This window comes from Cucurbita pepo, chromosome LG04 (genome assembly GCF_002806865.2).
Source record: "Cucurbita pepo subsp. pepo cultivar mu-cu-16 chromosome LG04, ASM280686v2, whole genome shotgun sequence".
Taxonomy (NCBI): Eukaryota; Viridiplantae; Streptophyta; class Magnoliopsida; order Cucurbitales; family Cucurbitaceae; genus Cucurbita; species Cucurbita pepo.
The window spans coordinates 11244704-11267858 of record NC_036641.1 but is presented as its reverse complement, the minus strand read 5'-3'; the positions used below and the strand labels follow the sequence as shown (position 1 = coordinate 11267858).

General features: G+C 38.6%; 5 protein-coding genes and 1 pseudogene across 7 annotated transcripts; 2 read left to right on the top strand and 4 right to left on the bottom strand.

The window, feature by feature from the left end:
• Positions 1 to 1785: 1785 nt before the first annotated feature.
• On the bottom strand, positions 1786 to 4594 carry LOC111794096 (LEAF RUST 10 DISEASE-RESISTANCE LOCUS RECEPTOR-LIKE PROTEIN KINASE-like 1.2). The gene is made up of 4 exons (XM_023676230.1): positions 3497 to 4594; positions 3337 to 3372; positions 2965 to 3243; positions 1786 to 2893 (listed from the first exon to the last, which is right to left on the bottom strand). Exons 1-4 carry the CDS (start codon positions 4455 to 4457, stop codon positions 1953 to 1955), a joined length of 2217 nt encoding a protein of 738 aa, XP_023531998.1. The 5' UTR covers positions 4458 to 4594; the 3' UTR covers positions 1786 to 1952.
• Positions 4595 to 6152: 1558 nt separating this feature from the next.
• On the top strand, positions 6153 to 9681 carry LOC111792806. Its single transcript, XM_023674395.1, has 6 exons — positions 6153 to 6894; positions 7034 to 7251; positions 7322 to 7598; positions 7684 to 7769; positions 7845 to 7936; positions 8877 to 9681. The coding sequence occupies exons 1-6, from the start codon at positions 6637 to 6639 to the stop codon at positions 9116 to 9118; spliced, it is 1173 nt and encodes a 390-aa protein (XP_023530163.1). The 5' UTR covers positions 6153 to 6636; the 3' UTR covers positions 9119 to 9681.
• Positions 9682 to 10271: 590 nt separating this feature from the next.
• Positions 10272 to 10854, bottom strand: LOC111792808 (non-specific lipid-transfer protein 2-like). The gene has a single exon (XM_023674396.1). It carries the CDS (start codon positions 10752 to 10754, stop codon positions 10464 to 10466), a length of 291 nt encoding a protein of 96 aa, XP_023530164.1. The 5' UTR covers positions 10755 to 10854; the 3' UTR covers positions 10272 to 10463.
• A 1101-nt stretch (positions 10855 to 11955) lies between these two features.
• On the bottom strand, positions 11956 to 14359 carry LOC111792805 (L-Ala-D/L-amino acid epimerase). 2 transcript variants are annotated; one of them, XM_023674394.1, is made up of 7 exons: positions 13844 to 14359; positions 13586 to 13696; positions 13144 to 13360; positions 12704 to 13037; positions 12518 to 12579; positions 12358 to 12430; positions 12074 to 12216 (listed from the first exon to the last, which is right to left on the bottom strand). In XM_023674394.1, coding segments are annotated over exons 1-7 (1293 nt in total). In that variant the 5' UTR covers positions 14339 to 14359; the 3' UTR covers positions 12074 to 12215. The 2 variants fall into 2 exon arrangements, with proteins under 2 accessions (XP_023530161.1, XP_023530162.1); XM_023674393.1 differs by having other exon boundaries at positions 11956 to 12430.
• A 345-nt stretch (positions 14360 to 14704) lies between these two features.
• On the top strand, positions 14705 to 17727 carry LOC111792807 (annotated as a pseudogene).
• A 229-nt stretch (positions 17728 to 17956) lies between these two features.
• LOC111792366 lies at positions 17957 to 20507 on the bottom strand. Of its 2 annotated transcripts, XM_023673775.1 has the most exons (3): positions 19296 to 20507; positions 18302 to 19017; positions 17957 to 18259 (listed from the first exon to the last, which is right to left on the bottom strand). In XM_023673775.1, exons 1-3 carry the CDS (start codon positions 20444 to 20446, stop codon positions 18099 to 18101), a joined length of 2028 nt encoding a protein of 675 aa, XP_023529543.1. In that variant the 5' UTR covers positions 20447 to 20507; the 3' UTR covers positions 17957 to 18098. The 2 variants fall into 2 exon arrangements, with proteins under 2 accessions (XP_023529543.1, XP_023529542.1); XM_023673774.1 differs by having other exon boundaries at positions 17957 to 19017.
• Between the last annotated feature and the right edge of the window lie 2648 nt (positions 20508 to 23155).

Sequence of the window (23155 nt, the reverse complement as noted above, 5' to 3'; positions counted from 1 at the left end):
TCCATTTCTAAGGTATCATGGCCAATAGACATGGCTACCACCACCACTCCCCACCTTATTATTTCCTCTGCCCCTTTTCAAACCAATTGACTGATAACTTTAGCTTAAATCTAGTCTAAAAGTTGAATAATCCAACCATTCTTGCCATCTTTTTAGTCAAATCTTTGATGTTTTGGCTCAAAATAGATGTTTTAGCAAGTAAGTTGCAAGACTTGGAGAATCTAGAGCAGTTCATATACGTTGACCTCAGCCTACTCAACTAAATGAACACACCAACCAATGTATATTGGATTTGATTTATGGAGTAAGGGCTGTGAGGATGATATTTGTGTGTCCGAGCAAGCTCCACTACCACTACAAATTAAAGGTGGAATTTGGAAATCCGCTTCACCAAGCATTTACCTACCCACATCTGTGCCAGTTTATGCTGCATAGTCTCTTCACAAAAAAACAACACCATATGATCATCATATTCGATATCCACATCGCCACCTACAAGCATTCACACAATTTTGGTATTCAATTTATGAGTGTATGTCTTTGACATGACTTTATATATACATAAAAAGTAGTTTTCAAATCTATATCCGAGTCAATCCTGTAGTGGGTTGGTAGCCAGTTGGTTGAGTGAAGGCAATGGAATTGCTTGACCGAGACCCAAAGGGCCGAAGGATGGAGTGTGCAAAGCCACTAGTCCAACTTCTTGCTGAGATTCTTTCACTATGCCCTGTCAAGGGTTGTCAATGACCTAAAGTTCTGAAAGCGCTACCTCTTAGGCGCGCAACATTAAGTGCTTTAGCTGGAGGGAGAAGGAGGACTCTTGTCTCGTGATTGTTTAGTTACACAATAAAAAAAAAATGACATTCTATGTTTAAAGTGGATAATATAATATCAACGTGTGAGCCTTAACAATATAGTCATGTGGCGAACCAACTTTTTCGTGGGCTTGAGACTTTTTATTTGAAATTAAGACCAAAACCACGAAAACTTATGACTAAAGTGAACAAATATATATATTATTGTCATACTACGTAAAGGTTCATTGTGACAGCAAAATATCACTCTTAAAAGTCATTTTCAACCGTGCTGCTATCTGTTTATTCTCCCATGTAATGCACAAGTTATATGTGATTAATGTGTAAAATCATTTATGTTTTTGATAAGATTTAGAGAAATTTATGAAATACAATTATGTTCTTTTTGAAATGTAATGAATTTGACTTTGCTCATTGATAAAGATTAGAGTTGACGTTCCCCCCACATGTGGCCCAACTCTAATTTAAACCTATACAGACCCAATTGAAGCGGCCCAGCCCAATTCAAGGCCATGAAAGCCCATAATCACGCTCAAGAGGCCCAATACGTATAATGGAAATCAGCCCAAAATAATTTCCCTAAATTACAAATTATTTCTAAATTACATTTCACTTTCATTTATACATAACTCAACAAAATTTCAACCCATAAATATGTCGTTAAACTAACAAAAACTTCATATTTTTTTTGAATTTGAGAGATTCCATAAAGAATATATGTTTTTAATTACTTGACATTTCTAGATGAAGATAGAATGGCGTCTATTCGCGAGTGCCCTACACACCTCATTGACGAATGCACCCCACCATCAAGCTCGAACAATGGCGCAAGGGCTCCCGAACCCATCGCCCCTAGAGTCGTTCCGTCCAGACGTTGATTTGGGTTGACTAGTCAAGGTACCAAAAGTTTAGAAATAAACTTGTAATTTAACTTAGATGAAATATAGCTTTCTTTGAAAGAATTCGAACGTAAAGAATGAAGAATCAATTCAATAAACACAAAAAAATGCGTGCTCTTAAACATCATATACATCTCGAAAACATGTAGAAGTTCATCGGAGTAATAGATTGATGAGGGACATGGAAATGGAATATGATTACAAGCTACTTGATCATGGCAAGGGAGGGAAGAGAGGCTTAGGCACTGACGGTTTCATTCGTTGCTGTGGAGGTGTTACTGCTAACCCAAGATACAGACAGGGAGCTTGGAGAAGATCCATAGCCATTCTTCAGTAGCACGGCGTCGTCCTTAGCCGAAATGTCGGTATCGCGATCATTCCCTTTCTCGGCGTTCTGTTTCTGTATGATGTTCAGAGTGTCAAGAACTTCCATCATTGTTGGCCTCTCATCTTTCATGCTCTGTAGGCATCGAAATGCCAACTCGGCTACTCCGGTGATCATGTTTTGGATCTTGTAGTCCGTTTCAAAACCGAGTGAAGGGTCGACGAGTTCATTCAATGCGTGGCTTTGGATTTTTTTGATAGCCATGTTGAATAGATTGATCTCTTGTCTGTGCCTTGTGATGTCAACAGCAGGCATTGAGGATATGAGTTCAACTAGTACCACACCGAAGCTAAAGACATCGCTTTTATCAGAGAGTTGGTAACACTGATGGTACTCCGGATCGACATAGCCAGGAGTGCCTTGTGGAGCGGTTGAGACATGCGTGACATCGAGCGGGAAGAGACGGGACAAACCGAAATCGGCTACTTTAACACAAAAATTGTTGTCAAGGAGAATGTTGTTGGTTTTGACATCACGGTGGATGATTTCAGAAGCATGGAGATACACCAAAGCACTTGCAGTCTCTATAGCAATCTTCATTCTTGTAGACCATGGAAGCTTTCCAGGCTTTGCTAGCTTTCCATGGAGATTATCGGCCACCGTACCATTCGAGACGTATTCATACACAAGCAGAAGCTCACGGCTGTTCCGTGAGGTGCAACCGTAAAGCGAAACGAGGTTACGATGGCGCAGGCGGGCTAGGATCTCCACCTCATTCATGAACTGCTCAACTCTCCTGAAATTGCTTTCAAACAACCTTTTGACAGCAACGGCACGCCCATCTTTGAGTAAGCCTAAACAGATATACGAAAAGATCAATCAAACAATCACTAACTCATGATTGAACTTAAATGAAATCTCTTACCATAATAAACCGTGCCGAAGCCTCCATCTCCAAGCTCTTTATTGGAGTCAAAATGGTTGGTGGCTTCTTCAAGTTCTTTATAAGAGAAAAGATGAACACCCAAGTATGAATCTCCCTTCTCAAGCTCTTCCACAGAATGGGGATTCGACGGATTCAAGGGAATGCTCCGTTGCGCATACGGTACGGCGTGAGAACGTTTACGACGGAGTTGGCGTCGTCGGTAGCAGATGCATAGAACAATTATACTCAAAAGCAAGGCTCCAAAGCCAATGCACGTACCTGGATGAATGAAAACAATGGAGTTTTTAATCATTTGTAAGAGAGGCAAACGTATGAACAGAGGAGTAAAAACAGAGCGGGTTCATGTGTTACCAATGATAATGTTGTTTCTCCTTGCGTTGCCATTTCCTGCAACATTAAACAAAGAGAAAACATTATACAAACATTGGCATCGTATGTTCATCAGTTTCATCGGTTCATAATCGCCACAAAAAACGCATAAACAGATTGTTTTGAAATGTACAAAACCCACCACTTCGCTTACAATCGCTGCAGTTCCAATTCAGAACAAAACCCATTTTCAAAATGTCAACGTAACCCAATTTCCCCAAATCATCTCTAGCAATCGAGTTCTTGCGGATAGGAACACGAATCATAGACTGGCAAGACTGCAAGCGAGATTTCTCCAACTCCACAAGACCCTTGTGGAAAATCGCAAAAGAAAAGTGGGTTTCATCGGAATTACAATTCAGTTCAAAGATGTAACCCTCAGGCTTTGATGGGCAATCATAGAAGAAGAACAAATCTTCAGTATCCGAAGTGAAATAAAAGGGTTTTCCATGGAGGCTAATATTATGCGAGGGGCATGAAGGTTGGTCGTAAGCTGCAGCACTGGCCAACAGAAACGAATGGTTTTGGGGGAAAATGTTTTGGATGATAAAATCTTCATCGGAAATTTCAAGAACTGGGTACTGATATTCATTGCATTTGATTTTGAAATCTGGGTCTCCGCAGGAAGGTTGGTGCACGCCATCTATCCAAAAGGGGTAACTTATATTTGGACCATATCCACAGCTTTTAGGCGGACAGGGGTTGAGCTTATGATCCGGCACAGCTGAGGTCGAGAAGATGAATGTAAAGAAGCAAAACAGAGTGGGTTTGAAGAGGATTTGGAGCTTGGAAGCCATGGGAGGAAGGTGAGAAGAACGAAGAAGAGGAAAATTGTATAGAGAAATGGGAATCGAAGGGAAGAAAACACATGCCCTTGGAAGAAATTTCTGAAAGGAGTTTGTTGGGCAATCTTTGAAATTGTTCTTGAATCCAATGCATTTGTCAAACAGAGTGGATATTAAAAATAAAAAACAAAAACTTGTGGGAAACTCCACCAGTTCTTCAACAAACACGATCAAAGGGCTGAATAAGATGGGGTGATCGAGTGGAAGAGCTTTTTTGACAAACAAGAGAAATGGACAAGACAGGGACGAAATTGTCATTATCAGTGTAGATTGCCATGGTTTTCAAGTGGGAAGGTTTGATTAGTTGAAGCAGAGAGGAAAACGTCAGGTACACTTGAGTCTTTAATTATACATAATTACCTACTCTGTCCCCCACTAGCTATTTTTCTACATTTTTATTTTTATTTTTATTTTTATTTTTATTTTTATTTTTATTTTTATTTTTATTTTTATTTTTATACTGATCCAACCAAGTATTACCTTCACTCGCAGTTTAATCCTCTTATATATATATAGAAAGAATTGTAGAGGTCAAACTTTGACTGGGTCAACGCAACAACAAAAGCACTACGAAAATGAGCTACCTTTTTTGTGTACGAAATTTGACTCACCAAATTTCACAGTTCCACACGCGCTGTTCATACAAGAGTTTTGACTTCTTCCAAGCCACGTGGCCAAAGTTTCAAAAAAACTAAAAAGAAGATAAAACTGAGCAATGAAAAGTTCCGGCGGAGAGATGTCTTACCAGACGCAGGCGGAGAGGGATGAACACACGATGTCGTCGAGTAGAGCCCTCGGCATTCGTCATTGCTATCGTGTTCGCCGAGACACGGCGGAAATAGGAGGAGGAAGGCGGCGGCGAAGGTGAAAAGTGCGGTGGCGGTCTGAAAATGAGTCGGCAGGAGAAAGATCTTCATTTCTTAGTCTAGCAGCTGTGAAAGAGAGAAGAGAAGAGAGCAGAGGGTATTTAGAGAGAGAGAGAGAAAGACGGTGAAGCTTCGTGTCTATGGCGGCCAAAGGCTACGCATTGACTACGACTAGAAAGACGCGGGAAATAGTCTTCGGATCGCTCCACGAAATTCCTTCATGCGTTATTGGAGTATGTTTCCATTCGGACTTTATTAATGTCAGGCCCAAATTTGGATGCAGTCCGGCCCAATTGGAAGCGGGTGAGGATGTGATTGATGGGCCAATGAGAGTAACGGCCCAATGAGAATTTTGGATGCTCCGGCCCAATTTGTGCAGCAGTCCGGCCCAATGGGAAGCGGGTGAGGATGTCATTGATGGGCCGATGAAACTAAGGGTCCAATGGGAATTTTTGGATGCAGTCCGGCCCAATGGGAAGCGGGTGAGGATGTGATTGATGGGCCAATGAGAGCAACGGGGAATGGTGGTAAAGTAGGTAGCGACCGAAGAATATGCAATAAATTGGATGATGCTCAAAGAAACGAGGAAAATAAAATAATAATAATAATGTCCCATCTCCAATCACAGGTATTATTGGGCCCACTCCTTTTCCATATTGGGCCTCCGATTCCATTTCTAATCACTTTATGGGCCCCCACTTGATTTTGACTCTTCCATCTCATCATCTCACACACCATTATTCCAACCCTTCCATCTAAAAAACTCATTACATTATTTATTATTTAATTTTAATAACACCCGAAAATCAAAATTCAAACTTGTTTTCATCATGAACTAGTTATATTATAATTGCTTACGTGGCTTGATGATTGTGCTAAAGTGAATGCTGACTGGGCTTAAAACATTATCCAAGTAGATTTAAAAAAAACTGAAATTTTCTGGACAAAATTACGTCCTTACCCCAGAATTATTCATTAATTTCGAAATTGGCCCAAGGAGGTAAAATTTCTAAGAAAAGGACCCACAGAGTTTTATATAATTAAATAAACAGAATTTCTTAACTTTTGGTATATCATTATTATGTCATCTTCTTCTTGTATGACACACTCTCTGCTTCAAGCTTCAAGCTTCTTCCTCTCTCTCTCTCTGTCTCTCTGTCTCTCTCTTTCTGCACTTTCCTTCTCCCCTGGTTTCTTAATTCACACAAAACGCATTTGAGTCATTCATTGCGTGCATTATTCTAATCTTTCCCACAGAGTTTTTGAATCGATTTTCATTTCTCCTTTGTTTTGCGAACATCGAATTCAGTGTTCTCAAGACAAGATTTCGAATCTTTTTTGTATTTTTATTTGCAAGAACAAAGCAGAGTTTAAAGAATCTGAATCTCTTTTTCTTTTAAACTACATTTCATCGCTGTTGTTCTACTTGGGGGAACTTCAAAGAATTCCATACTTTCTTTTTTCTTTTCGTCTTTTTGTATTCAAAATTCTTATTTCCAATAAAAAGGTACACAACTTTGGGGGCTCCCCATTATAATCTCTCTGTAATTTCCTCTGTTTAGATATACAAAATGTTGGGAACTGCGTTGCAGTTTGGGGGAATCAAAGGTGAAGATCGGTTTTATATTCCGGTTAGGGCACGGAAGAATTATAATCGGCAAAACCCATCCAGGAGAGCTACCAAGACCGATGAAACTGAGACCCCATCCACTAAACTTGTGGCTTCTACTATAAACACTTCTAACCCATTAATTTTTCAGCCTAAGAGCAACTTGGAGAGATTCTTGGACGCCACAAGGCCTTCAGTTCCTGCGCAGTTCTTCTCTGAGGTGAATGTTTGAATCAAAGGAAGTTTATTACGTAATGGGTTGCTCATAAATTTTGAGTTAATATCCAAATTAGGATCATACCCTTAATTTGGTTTCTTTTAGCCCTTTAATGGGTTGCTCATGTTTTTGTCTTTTTCAGACAAGTATGAGGGGTTGGTTGCCTCGTGGTTTTGGTTTTCAACCTTATTTCATTCTGAATGATCTGTGGGAGTCTTTCAAGGAGTGGAGTGCTTACGGTGCTGGAGTTCCTTTAGTACTTAATGGAGGTGACTCCGTTGTTCAATACTATGTTCCATATTTGTCTGGTATCCAAATATATGGCCAACCTGCTCCAATTGGATCAGATTCTAAGTCCAGGTACTTGAATTCTTCTGCTTGAAATCAACAATATAAGAGATCATGAATTAATGATTCTTTATATTGGTAGGGTGGGTAGTGAGGACAGTGATCTTGACTCTTCTAGAGATACAAGCAGCGATGGAAGCACTGAATATGAATTTGGAAACAGCTGCAATTTTACTAAAGAACAGTGGGTTCATCACCGTTTAGCTTGTGAAAACACACTTAAAATGAGAAAGACATCTTTAAGTGATGAACATAGCATGATAAAGGAAGGGGTTTCAAGTGATGATCCTCGGAGTGTTTTGCTGTTTCAGTTTCTTGAGCTAGATCCTCCTTATCAACGTGTACCACTGGCTGATAAGGTTAGCTAGCTGGTTTATTATTAGTTCATTTGGTTGTATTTTGAGAGCCGTATTAGTTTACTGGTATTGTTTTGTGTTATGACAGATAATTGATCTTGCCTATCAATATCCTGGTCTGAAAACTCTAAGAAGTTGTGATATACAGGCAGCCAGTTGGGTCTCTGTAGCTTGGTAATTTATTTGCTGAATCCATGTTATTAATGGCTTTCTAGAACATGCTGTTCATTTCATCCGCTGGAATTGTAGGTACCCAATATACCGTATACCCACTGGCCCGACATTAAAAGATTTGGATGCTTGCTTTTTGACATATCATTCCCTTTCCACACCCATTAGAGGTAATATGGCACTTCTTAGTTTCTTCTGGTTTGGCCTGTAGTTTTCTCAGTAATCTTCAGTTTTCTCAGTAATCTTCAAGATGCATGCTTTCTAAGCTCCCTGCATTGGTTGGAGGGGGGAACGAAACATTTTTTACAAGAGTGTAGAAACCTCTCCCTAGTATATGCGTTTTAAAATTGTGAGGTTGCTGGCGATACGTAACGGGTCAAAGCAGACAATATCTGCTAGCGGTAGACTTGAGTTGTTACAAATGGTATCAGAGCAAGATACTGGGTGGTGTGCCAGCGAGGACGCTGGGCCCTACGGGGGTTGGATTGAAGGAAACGTTCTTTATAAGGGTGTGGAAACATCTCCCTAGTAGATGCGTTTTAAAACCGTGAGGCTGACGGTGATACGTAACAGGACAAAGCGGACAAATATCTTCTAGCGGTGGGTTTGGGCTGTTACAAATGGTATCAGAGCCAGACACCGGACGGTGTACCAACGAGGACGTTGGGCCTCCCAAGGGAGGTGGATTGTGAGATCCCACATTGAGTGGAGAGAGGAATGAAACTTTTCTTATAAGGGCGTGGAAATCTTTCCCTAGTATATGCGTTTTAAAAACCGTGAGGCTGACAGTGATACGTAACGTGCCAAAGCGGACAATATCTGCTAGCGGTGGATTTTTGATGTTACATCTATTCACCTGTTTTGTCGACTAAATAAACATATTAACTTCTACTAAGCCTACCTTTAGATGAATTAGAGAGTTCTTCCAACATCTCATACTCTCATACTCATAAGTGTTGTTATCGTTAAAAGTGTAAAATCAAACATTAAATTGACATGTTTTTGAGGTGATTTAGAGCATGAAAAAAGTGATTCTAGCCCCTACAAAATCACTAGATTGTTTGTTTGGCTTGTTCTCTGCAAGTGGTGATCGTTCTATTTGCTTCACAGGGAATGTGCATGGCCAGACACTGATATATTCAAATGACGTTGATGGTACCCCAAAGATGTCCTTGCCTGTTTTCGGAATGGCTTCTTACAAGCTCAAAGGCTCAATTTGGGCGCAAAATGGTGTCAACGAGCATCAAATGGCAAGCTCCCTGATGCAGGCAGCAGACAAATGGCTGAAGCATCTTCAGGTCAATCAACCCGATTTTCAGTTCTTTGCATCACATGGGACATACTGGAGATGACAAGAGATTACTCAAAAGATGTCTCTACTTCCACACCGTCCAGTCAAAACTACCAAAAGAACGAATCCGTGCCTTTATCGACGACCAGACCTGCACTCAATACCAGTAGTGCTACATTTTGATTTTGGCTGGTTTGTTCTTCCTGGAATACATTTCATAGAGGCAGTTAACCAAAAAGAAGAAAAAAAACATGTCTGAAATGGAGGAATAGCAGCAGAACAGACAGAGTTCATGTGAAGTAGAATTTGAAGGGCAAAAGCGATGTGGGAACTTGTGGCAATCAAATACAAGGTTTGTCTATCATTTTACAGTTTGTCCTTGGAAACTTGCGAGAAGTCACTCTCTTTTTTAGTCTTCTTGTCCAAGTTTATGTCAAGAAGCACAATTCGTGTGCATATTACGTATGTTTTGATGTGAACTGTCTTCAAACAAGTATAGATGAACAAGGTTAGACAGAATTCTGGATGTTATCTTTATAGCATTTTATAGTTGATGAGATATATGGAACCTTTCTGGATTGAATAGGAATCATATTCCTCAACCAATATTGGTTGAAATTGCAGTGGGAATGGAGGAATCACAGTGCCCTTTTTTATCCCTTGATGTGAAACCTTCTGGGAATGGTATTCTATTGAAAAAGAAGGTTTCTCTAAACTGAGAGAGTTTTTCTTGGACTTCATATCATCATATCTTTTGACCTTTGTGTGATTATAAATAAATCATATTAGGTTAAAGTAGAATTAGTGCAACTAATGTAAAATCCATTATGTTAAAGGTTTGCTGTGGAGCATTAATGGCACTCACTAACTTGATTTAAATACTAATATGATCGTAACCCCGATAACTCGAACTTTATCTATGCTACAAAATACCTCGGACTTCAGACTATTAGATCATAGGTTCAAATATTAATGATCACGAGCACGAAAAAACTCGTGCTCGAACTTCATCAAGTACTCATTTGCTACCATATACTTCGGACTTTATCAATCATGCCATGTTCATAGTATGCATCAATCTTACTCACGACTTAGAGGTAGGAATATGCTTCCACTTTAACTTACCATAGTCGGGCTAGAATTTCAAGAAATGTGGTGAAAAACATAAATAGTTGGGAAATATTAGGTAGAAAAAAGGTGGGAATCATGAATCATCCATATAAATATAATACCAACTCGAAGTTCCCATTATTATTGAACAGCACAGAGAACACAACACAACAAAACACAGTTACAAAAGGTAGCCATACTGATATGAAAAACCACTGCAACACATAGACGACACAAGACGATCACATATCAATACACACACGTACTTAAAATCAAAACGGCCTGAGAATAATTTTTCAGCAAGTGGGAAAAGGAGTTCCACAGTCATTGGCGACTTTCCTGGCATTTGGAGAGTCCACAAAGTTCCTGAGAGAAGGGTTCTTGAGGTAATCACAGAGACAAGGCTTCTGCTCCTTGATCTTGGCACAGCACAGCTTGGAGGGCGGCGTTGATGATATGATGGCGCTAATACAAGGGCTCATTTGCATTGGGTTGCATGTCACGGCTTCCACCATTACCATTTCATTTGACTCTGACATCAAAATAACTGCTATTATTGTCAATATGGCTACCCATGAGGCCTTCATTGTTTTGTTCTTGAGTTGGGGAAATGAAAAAACGAGAGAGATGGATGATTTGGGTGCTTGTGGCTTGGTTTGGCTGTTGGATGTCAATTTATAGGGGGGAAATTGGAGAGAGAGTTAGAGAAATGTTCTATTGTTAATTGATGGAGATGATCTAGAAGGGAAAAGTTGTATGGCTAGATCTCATCATGGGTTCAAACCTTTTTCTAGTTCAACAACTTATGGGTCGAGAGAACATTATTAGATGTAATACCATGGTAATTGCAAATGCTATGTCTAATTTTTAATAGCCAGGTGGAACTCATGATTGATTGGCACCTAAAATTCCATTAATATGTGGCTGTAGAAACAAGTGGTGTGTAATATAATGGTTGAGCCACACACATCATTTTGAGCAATAACCCATGAGTTCTACTTTAATCATCATCACCCATTTGGAACATTATGGAGAGAAAGGCAAAGAAGTCACTCTATCCTATTCTTTAAGGAAATAATAACTCCAACTTCTCAGCTTTTGATTTCAATTATATGGGGGAAGAAAAGGATGTAGGAGTGGTCCATTTAGATTGAGGGTTGGAGTGGTGGATATCATTATGTGGCCTTCCAAGATTAACATGGACACACCTTTTGAAACCTCATGCTCTACTTTCATCATATAGTTAGTTCACCATCATGCATAGTCTTTGAGCATGCCTTACGATCGATTTTAGTTCAACTATTTATAGAAGTTAGAGATCTTGTTTTAGAGAGAAGAAATTATCTTCGTCTCGACTCAAAGGTTTATGGATGGTTGAGGTTGTATTTGCAAGTGATACAATAATTTTTTTTAAGGTCCTCCAAATGAAATAAACATCGTTTCATTTCTAAGAAATCCTTGTTTGCTATATATCAAAATTGACTTGGAGTTAGAACAACTCATTTCTTTAGGAGATTTGATAAGCTATTCAAATGATAGGGATGAACTCTCTCGGTACAACAAATATAGATTTGAACCTTTTTAACATAACAAATGAGAAAGTTTGTCGATTTCAACCTTAGACGTAAAGGTAAAGAGTACATACGAATGCAACTAAACTATACTCACTTTAGGCAACTATAGAGATGAGTTAGATACTAAATAGCTTGTTTATATATATTAGTTTGAGTTTGAAGTTAGTTATTTTGATCAATAATATATGTTTTAACCAATTAGATTAGGCTCAAATTCCCTAAATAAAAGTAACTATTTATGAATGTGTAGCAAAGAAATCAACCGTACAAACAAAATTTACATCCATCAAGTATGAGCACTGATAAACATTCATGAAACATATTACAGAATTCGCCCATATTTATCAATACAAGGTTCAAACTTTCACTAACCAGATTTGCCCAGACATTTGTACTCGGAAAGACTTTGGCTCGGGGGAAATCATGAAGCGAAAGTTCTGTTAATTTAGACGATTCAACTGAAAATAATCATCATCTACAAAAATCACACACTCATCTGTATCAGTCTAGAGTAAAGGGGTAGTTAATATAAACAATTATATAATCAAACAAGGTTCATGTAACATTGTAGTTTATAAGCTCATATCTGCATCTTCAAGGAGACTATAAAGTTTACCAAGCAAGGTTATCCCAGTGAAGGAAACCACCATGGCCTCTGGCATTTGTGAACTTGTAGACAGCACCAGAAACTACTTGCAAAAGTTCATTATAATTAGATCAGCATTACCAAAGTACAACTTTAATGAACCAAAAGTTCTAGATTGGGCTGAGAGTACCTTCATAACCCCCATGAACTGGATCTTCTGACAATAAAAGTGGTGTATCTAAGTCGATGTATCTGCATTTGGTCAAGAAACAATCGCTAAACAAGCATGCTAAATAACCAATCTAAGAATAGCTCAGCAAATCAAGACGTATACCCACGACTAAGAGTAAACTCAAAATAAATAAAGTATGCGTACTTGAAACACCCGAGACCAGCAGCAAGATGACTGGAAAAGCCCATGGCAAGTCGAGTCTCTATCATACCACCAATCATTAAACTCAATCCAGCAGCCCTTGCTACTTCAATAATTTCAATTGCCCCCAAAACTCCAACTTTGGCAAGCTTTATATTTATAACATCTGCAAGATCCTCTTCCACTATTCTCTTAACATCACTTAAACTCCGGCAGCTCTCATCAGCTGCAACAGATACCCCGTATTTATCTCTAGCGATACGACTAACAATTCCGAGACCCTCCCAGTTGTCTCTATGAACTGGTTGTTCAAACAGAGTCGGAGTCACCCCCAATTCTGTATGAGTAATAATCCAACTTTAGGGAAACCATACATGGAATAGCACAAAAAACGAAAAAGGAAGACTAAAGCAAATCAAATTACACAAGTACTTATCCGTTACCATGTAACTTTTCAAGAACTTGAATAGCTTCCTCAGTGTCATATCCCTCATTGGCATCCAGGATGAATTCACAATCAGAATGAACAGTTCTGATGCGCTGCAGAACTTCTATATCAGCTCTTAGATCCTTTCCTACCTTTAACTTCAACGTCTTGAATCCTTGATCTCGATATTTCGCAGCCAATTTGGCAGCATTAGAAGCAGAAGTAATAGGAATCTGCATATATAAAATGGATGAAAGTAGTTCTGTGACAAGTTTCTTTTGGCTTACTCCTCACTGATTTAAACAGGATTTTCCTTTATCCACATATTTACTAGGTTCATTTGGATAAAACTAAATGAGTTCACCGCAGTTCATGATCAAAAATAAAATCTCCAGACATATTGAATGAGATTCACAGTAACAAAGGAACAAAATGAAATGGCTGAAATCCAAACTTACTGTTATGTCGGTGGTTATACTGTTTGAAACACCACCAAACAATCTCCATAGAGGTATGTTAATGCTGTTAGCAACTGCATCAATCAACGCCATCTCAACTCCTGCTCTAACCTTTAATCAATACAGTGATTAAACAAACATGGATTCAGAAACTCAGCCATGGAACAATTCTTCATCTCATAGTCCTATCAATTTGAGTAACGGAAAAAAAAAAATGAAGTCAAAAGCCAAAATCCAATGTGTTAATTGTTTACTCACAGAAGCAAATTCATGGCCAGGAAGAGTCTCGCCGATCTGCATCATCGCTGAGCCCAAATTGCACGGTGGTCTCTGCTGCAATAGTTCACCAACCTCCCCTGCCTTCGCCATCGCGGTAGACTGATCCTCCGCAGTGACAAAAGGCAAAATCGGCGCCTCACCCCATCCGACGCACCCATTACTCAACTCGATCCTTATCGCTACGTTCTCCACCATTTCAAGCCTCGAAGACGCAATCGTAAACGGCTCAAACAATGGAACATTCAGTGCCCTACTTTCTGCTCTCTGCACATTCACTGTGAACGTTTCCATCAAATTCTTGAACCCGAAGCTCATTCCTGACTCGAACGGTACTGTCGCCACCTTCATTTTCACACACAGCAGCGAAATGCGTATAGATGATTTCTCCTTCCGGTTGCTTCGAAAGTCGAATAATGGACAGTATCTGGACGCAGTATCGGATTCCAATTGCATAAAGAACCCAGTGGAACTCATGAGAATGTTCTGAAGGGGATTTGAATGGTGAATTTGGGGACTTTGATAGCCGTCGCTGTTCAACGACTGGATCGCGACGGAGTAAGCAACGAACCGGCTTTCTCATTGTCGCTTATGGGCAAACAAATCGCAGTAACAATTCATTTCTCGCTCCAATTTTTTAAATTACTTATTTTAGAACTAATTTTTTTTAGGAAGCTTAATTGTTGATTAAACATAAGAATAAGCTTAAAATTTTCCTTATCCAAAAAAAGATTAAATCTTTGTTATGTTTGGAATAGCGCGGTAGCATTTTGGCTTTGAAAGCCGGCAAAATCCTCACCCTCCGAAATGAGAACAACCATAAACCCTAGAGGACAGCCATGAAATGGACTCTATTGAGAAACCTTTCTCTCAGAGCTCGGAACCATCCATCTTCTTTATTCTCATACTTACAAGCCCAATGCCTTTCCTCCATGCTTGGTTTCATCCCCAGCCAGGTCTCGATTCAGGCTCTTCTCGTCCGGCAACGATTCGCCGTCGAAGGAAGATTCTGTAAGTGCTCCCGAAGCGAATTTGCTGCCGGTTCAGAAGAAAGGCGTATGTTTGGACGTACAAGATGTGAGCAACAAAGGTGTTTATTATTATTTTTTTTTTTCCAAATCCGAACGTTCTACTTTCCTATTGATTTCTGCGATTGAACTTAGGACTACGAAATTGATAATCCATCTTTGTATGATGTGAAATTTTGTAGGTTTTGTTCGTAGTTAGGGAAATGCTGGAAATCAATCACTTTTTTGGCTGATTTGTCTTCATGATCTAATGCTTCGCATTGAGATTGGGTGAAATTTTGAATTTACGTTTTTTTTTCTTACTGCAATTGATGTCTTGAGCGATGATCTCTGGATCTAACGTTGCTGCCGCGGTATTTGGATTTTTTTCAATGCGACTATATCATGAATCATGGGAGCTCAAAATTGTAATATTTTCCATTTGATGACCCATAAAATTTCTGCCCAGAATTGAAAATGAAGATAGACAAGTACTTCAAAGGTGATGAGGAGGCGCTACCATCAATTCTTGAAGCTATTCTTCAGAGGAAATTGGGTGGAAAGCATGAGGATACAGATGATGAACTTGATGAAGAACTACGAATGCAACCATGGGATGATGTGAAGGACAAAGAGTTTGAATCTGATTTTGAAGAATTGTAGGAGACAGACGAAGAGATTGATGATCTTTACAATGCTAGGGATATAGTTATGAAAAAAATGGTAAAGGATGAATACTTCAACATGGATGACAAAAAATGGGATGAGCTTGTTGAGGATGGCATTAAGCATGGGATCCTGAGGGACACCAAGGAGTGTGAACAGATTTTGGAGGACATGCTTAGTTGGGACAAGCTCCTTCCAGGTTTGCCCCTTGTCTTTACATGCTTGCTTTGTCCGTTCTCGTGTTACAATTGGCTTATTTATTCTTTCTGGACTAATTTTTTTGCGAGAGGCGCATCTGCCCCGTTGCTCTGCTCATGAATTCGGTGGGTATGGTAAAAAAACTAATGAAACGAAACTGCTGATGGATACCCTTAACCTCGAATTCTAGAAACATTATGATATCGTTTGAGCCATGTATGATGTATCTATCGCGTACTTAATATAAGTGATCCTTGGTTGGTATGTTGTCAGACAAATGTCTGTTTGTAATGTCATAGATTGCTTCACTTTCTATGAGATCCCGCATCGGTTGGGGAGGAGAACGAAGCATTCTTTATAAGAGTGTGGAAACCTCTCCCTAGTAGATGAGTTTTAAAACCTTGAGGGGAAGTCCGGAAGGGAAAGTCCAAAGCGGACAATATCCGCTAGCGGTAGACTTGGGCTCTTACACTTAAGATATAAACACTCAATTATATTGTGTAATATCTTGAGTAAATTCTCTTTGAATAATATTTTTTCCCCTGTTTCTTGGTAATGAACTGTTCACTAGATGATACGAAGAAAAAATTAGAAGCAAAATACAACGAGCTAGGGGATTTGTGTGAAAAAGGGGAGCTTGAACCTGAAGAAGCTTACAATCAGTTTAAACAATTCGGAGATCAGATGGTGATGGAATATGGAAAGATGATGGAGGCAGAAGGTCCCCCCAAGTTTGATGAAACAGATGTGGCAGATAACAAAAAAGACTTGGATGAGCCGCCAGGTGAAGGGCCAATTCTTAGGTGGCAAACAAGGGTTGTGTTTGAACCAGGCGGGGATGCATGGCATCCCAAAAACCGAAAAGTGAAATGATCTGTTACTGTGAAGGAGCTTGGTTTATCAAACTACCAATTCTGTCGACTAAGGGAATTGGTTGGCAAGCGTTATCATCCTGGAAAGATGAGCTTATCATCACTAGTCAGAGGTAATTTCAACTATACTATATTCTAATGTTTAATTCGGTTGATACTTCTCCTAGAACTGCTACGGTCTGTGTATCAACCCAAACCCTCCACTAGTAGATATTGTCCTCTTTGGGCTCTTTCGAACTTCTCTTCAAGTTTTTTAGAACTCATCTGTTACAGATAGGTTTCACACTATACAAAAATTGTTCCGTTTTTCTCTCCAATCGACGTAGGATCTCACCACCAATGTTGGCTGTTATAGTATCTTACTTTGACACATCTGAGTAGGCAAGCACATGTCACTGACAAATCGAACAGGACAGATCACCACACCTTGTACTCGTTTATTCATTCCGTCGACTATAAAAAATTCATTATGGTTCCTCTCTCTTCATTTTCTGCATGTGAGGTCGAAAAACAGTTTTACTTCTCTCTCTCTCTCTGTCAAGAAAGGCATATTGACCATGAACCTCTCTCAGATCTTGCTGAACTGGCGCTGTCTTTGTTTAAATTTGTATTAGCTTCTGACTTCAATTGTATTTCTCAGGTTTGAACACAGAGAGGAAAATAGAAAGGATTGCCTTGGGACACTTTTTTCTCTAATTGAGGAAGCTGGGAAAACCAACAAACTTGTAGAGGATGCTCGAACTTCATATGTGAAGGAGAGGCTGCGTGTGAATCCCCAGTTTATGGAGAGGCTGCGTGCTAAGAAAATGGGCTTGCAACCATCATACCCTTAATCTGCTTCATTGTTTGATTCGTGATGCTGTTGAAAAGAAGAATACACATTTGGCTCAACACTTTTGGTGAAGAAGTATTTTTTTCATTGGTCTTTACAAAAAAGTTACAAAATTCTAGAACATGTCCATCAATTTTGATTTTGTCATCAATAGCGATGTTTTGACCACTTGGAACTATCTTTACGACTATAGGAACTAGGAATTAATAATGTATCTTAATTATGTACTTTTCTATTGTGCTTTTTCATGAACATATATGGAAATTCTAAATGAATGAGAGGTTCCCAAGAGAGGAATACAAATCTCCAAAACTCCGATCCTTTCAAATTTTGAGGATGAGTCTAATGTGTTTATACTTTATTATATTTTCTTGATTTAGAACTCATATTCAAAGTTGTCCCATTGATCAATAATAGATACTCAAAAGCATTATACGTTTTGTCTACAATCTGATCTAAAAGAAGAGTAATAGCGTAAAGCACAACATTTTCAACCATTAAACCGTCATCAAGAACAGGATACAGCAATGAGAATACAGTGTTACATGGATTATTCATATTCTATCGAATGCATGAAAACTAATAAGTTTTAGCTTAACAATGATTTGGGGAAGGGGGAAAAGGCACATATTTTCTTGTCTTACCTGTTTAGCGAGTACTACCTACGAGTTCCTGGTCTGCTGCTGCTGTGAGCCATCTGAAGGAAGCTGTCTAGACGCATCTGATAGAGCTGCTGCCGCGGCTGCATGAGTCATAGTTTGGTACTGAGAAGACATTGGGGTAGCCGGGATATTCTGCGCTGGAGCGTTAGTGTAGTCGAAACCATAATTAGCAGCGCCGGAGGGTGCGTTAGTGTAGTCGAAACCATAATTAGCAGCGCCGGAGGGTGCGGGAGCAATGGCTATAGACTGAGGTGGATAGTTCATTTGGGAAAGACCCATGTATGGTTGCTGGAACTGATTGTGAGAAACCTGTAATAAAGGAGGAGGCGTCGTGGTTACTGCAGTCCTATACATGCTTGCAGCCATTTCTGGCATAGCTGCTGGAACTGTCTTCTGAGGATAGAAGGGCTGTTGATTATTACTATCATTGTAAGCAACTGGAGAAGCGACAATGGTAGGACTAGCTGATGCTTGCCGGTTGGGTGCAGCCATTGGAGTCTCAGCAGGACTAGATTGAACAGGCATATTGTAGGTTGGTTGATTTTGCGTAATGGGCATTAAATAGACTGGATATTGCTGATCAATAGGATGATGGAGTTGCTGTTGAGATGGTGTTTGCGTGTAAACAGGATGATAATACGATGGAACGGGGACATGCCCCGCGGCTGTAGGGTATTGGTGATGGATGTAATGGGTGGTGCTGTGGACGAATTGTTGTGGTTGTTGTGGCTGCTTCTGATCTAATTGTGAGGTTAATACATAGGCAGGGTCATGGAGCTGTTGAATTTGTACTTGTTGACTTGTCATGAAACCATCGCTTTCTGCGATGGGAATGGCTGGGACTGAGCTGTCTCTTACAATTTGGTCTTGGAAATACATGGGTTTGGACTGAGAATTTGCAGATGTTATGCTACTGTCGCTGTTACACCAAAAAGAATTTTGAATGAAGAACCATTTCATAACCGATTAGAATCCAACAAGCAAACACTCTAAAAGAACATGTGGAGAAGATCAACACTACCAAGATGCTGTAAGCTCATAAGCATAAATAATACATGTTTGGCCGGAGGAACAAGCAATTGGGAAAAAAATCAGTCAAAAGTATTTGAATTAGCCGACGAAACAGAGCATGTGAAATTTAGATGCAAAACCCAGATTCATGCTGAATGATTAATTTGCAGATGAGTAACATGATACCTGGCAACAGAATCCGGCGACGGTAGACTAAAACCACCGCTAACAGCAGGACTAACAACAGTCCTGTTTTGCAAGGTTTGCAATGGCAATGGAGGCTTCCGGAACGCCACCGGACCTCCCTGCTCCGCTCTCTCGTCGTCGTTAAAGACCCGATTGGAATTTTCGTGATTAGAAACAGCAGCCAATGAAACAGCCGCGGCAGCAGCCAACGCAGTAGGGATTGGAGGTACACCAAAATGCATCTGCCCAAATTGCTCTTCTAATCCCACCTTGGGATCTTGAACTCTGACCTCCGCCTCCTCCACACGCACACGTATCGGCGGCAAGTTGGACATCGACGGCACCGATGAAGACGAACCAAACGAAGAATCATTTTCCACCGCGGGAGAATCAGGAATCGATTGCACATCGTGTGCCGAATTACTATTCTTCTCGACCTGTTTGTCAATATGCCCTAGAGAATCATGACCTTGATTTTCCAAATCATTACACGAATCACTCCCACGAACCGCGTCGAGATTCACCATACACTCCATCGTAGCCGAATCGGAAAGCCCTCTCGGAATCATCCCGGCCGAGCTATTTAGTGCATCGACGAACCACGTCTCGTGTTTGGCATCGTCGAGCAACGAACCCATAGAAGCCACAGTTTCAGGCTTCGTGAAGAAGATAAACAGACGGATTCGCAGAGGTTTCAACGGCGAAGACATGGTGATTCGGTCGTATTCCTCAATCATGTTCTCGAGATCTTCATCCGTCGCTATGGAAATTAAGGAATCGAGATCTTCGTGAGGAAGCTGGTACTTGAGGGTGAATGGGCGGCCATTAAGGAGTGTTCGTGAGAGGCGCATGCAGAGGTCGGAAAGAGAGGAATGGCGGTCGACGACGACAATACGTGTATCACCCCCGACGTAGCAGAGTGACTTATCATGAGGACGAGGGATAATGTGGCCGCCATAGCTGCACATAAGGCGAAGTTTGGCGCCTGGCACTGGCGGGAGAGGGTCGTCCCAAGAGTCGGCGTTGTTGGAACGGGGTGAGGATTCTATGGAATCCTGATAGTTGTGCTGAATGGCGGTCGCTGCAAAGTTAGCAGCGGCGGTCGCCGCAACCGTAGTCGCAGTGGCGGCAGGTGGTGGCGGTGCATCCATTACAGTGAATCAGCACTAATGAATTCAGACGCGAAAAATTGGGTTTTAATGAGAGATTGGAATGGAATACACAACTGGAGACTTCAATTGAAATATGGGTATTATTTAATCATTTTTATATACTTTTTATTTTTATTTTTTTAAATGTTCCTTTTTTATTATTATTATTATTATTATTATTTATAATTTTATTATATGAAACGAGAATATTTCTTACATTTAAAGTTTAGGGTAAATTTGAGTAAACTTAAGGCAATAGCATGGCTTTTTTATATACAAAAGAATTGGCTTAGAGGTGAAACTTGGTTAAGTGCACTTATTATTATATTTTATTACTTGAAATCAAAGAATTAAAGAAAATAAACTAATATTTATTCGTACATTTTATCTCCAACTAGCATTGAATAGCATTCACTTCAAATTAAGTAGCTGACTTGAATCAATGTACATTATAATTTATCCAAAGTTATCTAACCTAAGTACGTTCATACATTTTACGACCTGACCCAAGTGAAATAAGAAATTCTAGACATTTGAAATAGACCCAAAAGGCTCAACCAATTCATATATGACGTCATTGTCCAAATAACTCGTACGACCGGAATATAAAACTATAAAGTTATCTAATCTAAATAAATTCATGCACGGGATGACTTGACCCAAGTGAGGTAATAAACTCCAAACACTTAAAATAGCTCTAAGAGGCTTAACAAAGTCATTTATGACATAATTGAACCAATTCACAAGTATTTGTCAACACGTCATGTCACAAGTGATCTCAATCTAATACCATGGACGTGTAGTCAATATCATGACACTGCACACTAAATTTTATATTATTTTTCATTTGAAAGATATTTGTTGTAACGACATTTTCTTCGTATTATTAATCTTTTAATTCTATAGAGATGAATTTGGATCAAAAATCATGGTGAGAAAATCAAAAAGTTGATGGAAATGAGGTCGATGATGAAATAAACCATAGTAAAATGTAAAAAAATGAAGAGAAATTGAGAAGTTTAATGCATAGTCAAATGTGATGCATGCATTTACAATTCCATTGATTGTTTCAAGTAAATGGGAAGTTGAGTAAAGGAAGAGCTCATACACATCTTTAGGCTTCCTCTTTCGTGATTTTAACGTTGCTTTCCTTTTTCCTTTCCACCTTTCCTACTTGATTATAATATATTTTATATTTCTATACTTTTACTATTATAATATAATATTCTAGCTTTATATATATATATTTTTTTTAATTGACGTATAACACTTAGTTTTAAAAAATAATATTTGAAATAATTATATATAAGATATAAATACGAGTTAATCAAGTTTAAAATGTCACTATCAACGTCTCAATTTTATGGTACGATAAACATTAAAAAAAATGTTAAAAAATAATTTACATTTTTATTAAGTTAAAATAACTATTTTTAATATTATATTCATATTAGCTATATTTTGTTACTATAAGGTTTTTTTTTAAAAAAAATTTGTGACAGGTTAGAACCATGTGAAAATATTGGTTTATGGAAAAAATAATAATAATTTATTTAGGGTTAATTTTAGAAATAAAAAGATTGTAAATGTAATATAATAAAAATGATGTGGGTACATATTAAAAAATATTTTAATTTTAAAGAATATTCTCATTGTCAATGCCAACATGTGTTCATATGATAAAGGGGCATTTTTGGTATTTTGTTCTTGCAGTCACATGATGGGTTATAGGAAATCCCAATTAATACATAACTCCCATTTTGAATCTATGGAGTTTTCTAGAACCATTTAATTTTTTTATATACTTTTAATCATTTTTTATTATTCTTTTATTAATAAATTTATTGATTGCTTCTTTTTTTTATTTCATCCATCTGTTGACAGTTAGGAACCGCATTTAATGAAAGTGGGATTTAAAAAGAAAATTATTTAATATTTTCTCATTTAATTAAGTCTAAACTGTTTTATTTAATAATTAAAGCTTAAACATCTTCTATACTTTCACGGTGTAATGATTGATCTCACGTATTTAATTTTAGCCTTTAATAAATCGGTTTATATATTTTTAATTTAATTAAATTAATAAAAAATACTTCAACTTTATACTCTATTTAAAAAATAATTCTAAATTTTAAAATAATATCTAAACTTAAGATAAAGTCTAAACAATATTGTTACACGTAAATACATTTATAAAGTTTCATTAACTCTTTAATTTTTTTTAATACTTTAAGAGTAACATTAAACGCATTTACTTTTAAAAAAAATTATAATATTTTTTTTACTGACGAAAATTGTTTATCAACGTTGATATGTGGAAATCACTACAAGAGAAGTAAGATTCGGATTATCTTGTTGATCGAATATCTCACGGCAAGAACATTGTTCGAGATTCGAATCACTCCACAAGCAAGATCGATCATGTCTAGTTTGAATGATTCTTGTTGATCAGATATCTCAATGCAAGAATATTTATTTGAGATTTGAATCACTTCACAAGCAAGATTGATCATGTCGAGCTTGAATGATTCTACGTGCAACCTAAACTACATAGAATTGCAAATAAACTTAACCATTGGCTAAAAAGAGCACAAATGCTCCTACTATAGTTTTCAAGTCTGCTTACAAATACAACTCACTTTATACCGCCTCAAAATGAAACTAGGAAAGGCATCCCACGAGTTGTAACATCTATACTGGCCATAATTA

Excerpts from the sequence above, each read along its gene's own strand:
- LOC111794096 (XM_023676230.1), bottom strand. The coding sequence starts at position 4,457 with ATGACAATTTCGTCCCTGTCTTGTCCATTTCTCTTGTTTGTCAAAAAA. Across the intron at positions 3,244-3,336 it reads GAGAAACAACATTATCATTG|GTACGTGCATTGGCTTTGGA; the intron begins GTAACACATGAA and ends TCATTCATCCAG. Across the intron at positions 2,894-2,964 it reads CTTCGGCACGGTTTATTATG|GCTTACTCAAAGATGGGCGT; the intron begins GTAAGAGATTTC and ends ATATCTGTTTAG.
- LOC111792806 (XM_023674395.1), top strand. The coding sequence starts at position 6,637 with ATGTTGGGAACTGCGTTGCAGTTTGGGGGAATCAAAGGTGAAGATCGG. Across the intron at positions 6,895-7,033 it reads CTGCGCAGTTCTTCTCTGAG|ACAAGTATGAGGGGTTGGTT; the intron begins GTGAATGTTTGA and ends TGTCTTTTTCAG. Across the intron at positions 7,770-7,844 it reads AGTTGGGTCTCTGTAGCTTG|GTACCCAATATACCGTATAC; the intron begins GTAATTTATTTG and ends CTGGAATTGTAG.
- LOC111792808 (XM_023674396.1), bottom strand. The coding sequence starts at position 10,754 with ATGAAGGCCTCATGGGTAGCCATATTGACAATAATAGCAGTTATTTTG.
- LOC111792805 (XM_023674393.1), bottom strand. The coding sequence starts at position 14,338 with ATGAGTTCCACTGGGTTCTTTATGCAATTGGAATCCGATACTGCGTCC. Across the intron at positions 13,697-13,843 it reads CTGGCCATGAATTTGCTTCT|GTTAGAGCAGGAGTTGAGAT; the intron begins GTGAGTAAACAA and ends TATTGATTAAAG. Across the intron at positions 12,431-12,517 it reads AGTTCATGGGGGTTATGAAG|TTTCTGGTGCTGTCTACAAG; the intron begins GTACTCTCAGCC and ends TTTTGCAAGTAG.
- LOC111792366 (XM_023673774.1), bottom strand. The coding sequence starts at position 20,446 with ATGGATGCACCGCCACCACCTGCCGCCACTGCGACTACGGTTGCGGCG. Across the intron at positions 19,018-19,295 it reads TCGCCGGATTCTGTTGCCAG|CGACAGTAGCATAACATCTG; the intron begins GTATCATGTTAC and ends TTGGTGTAACAG.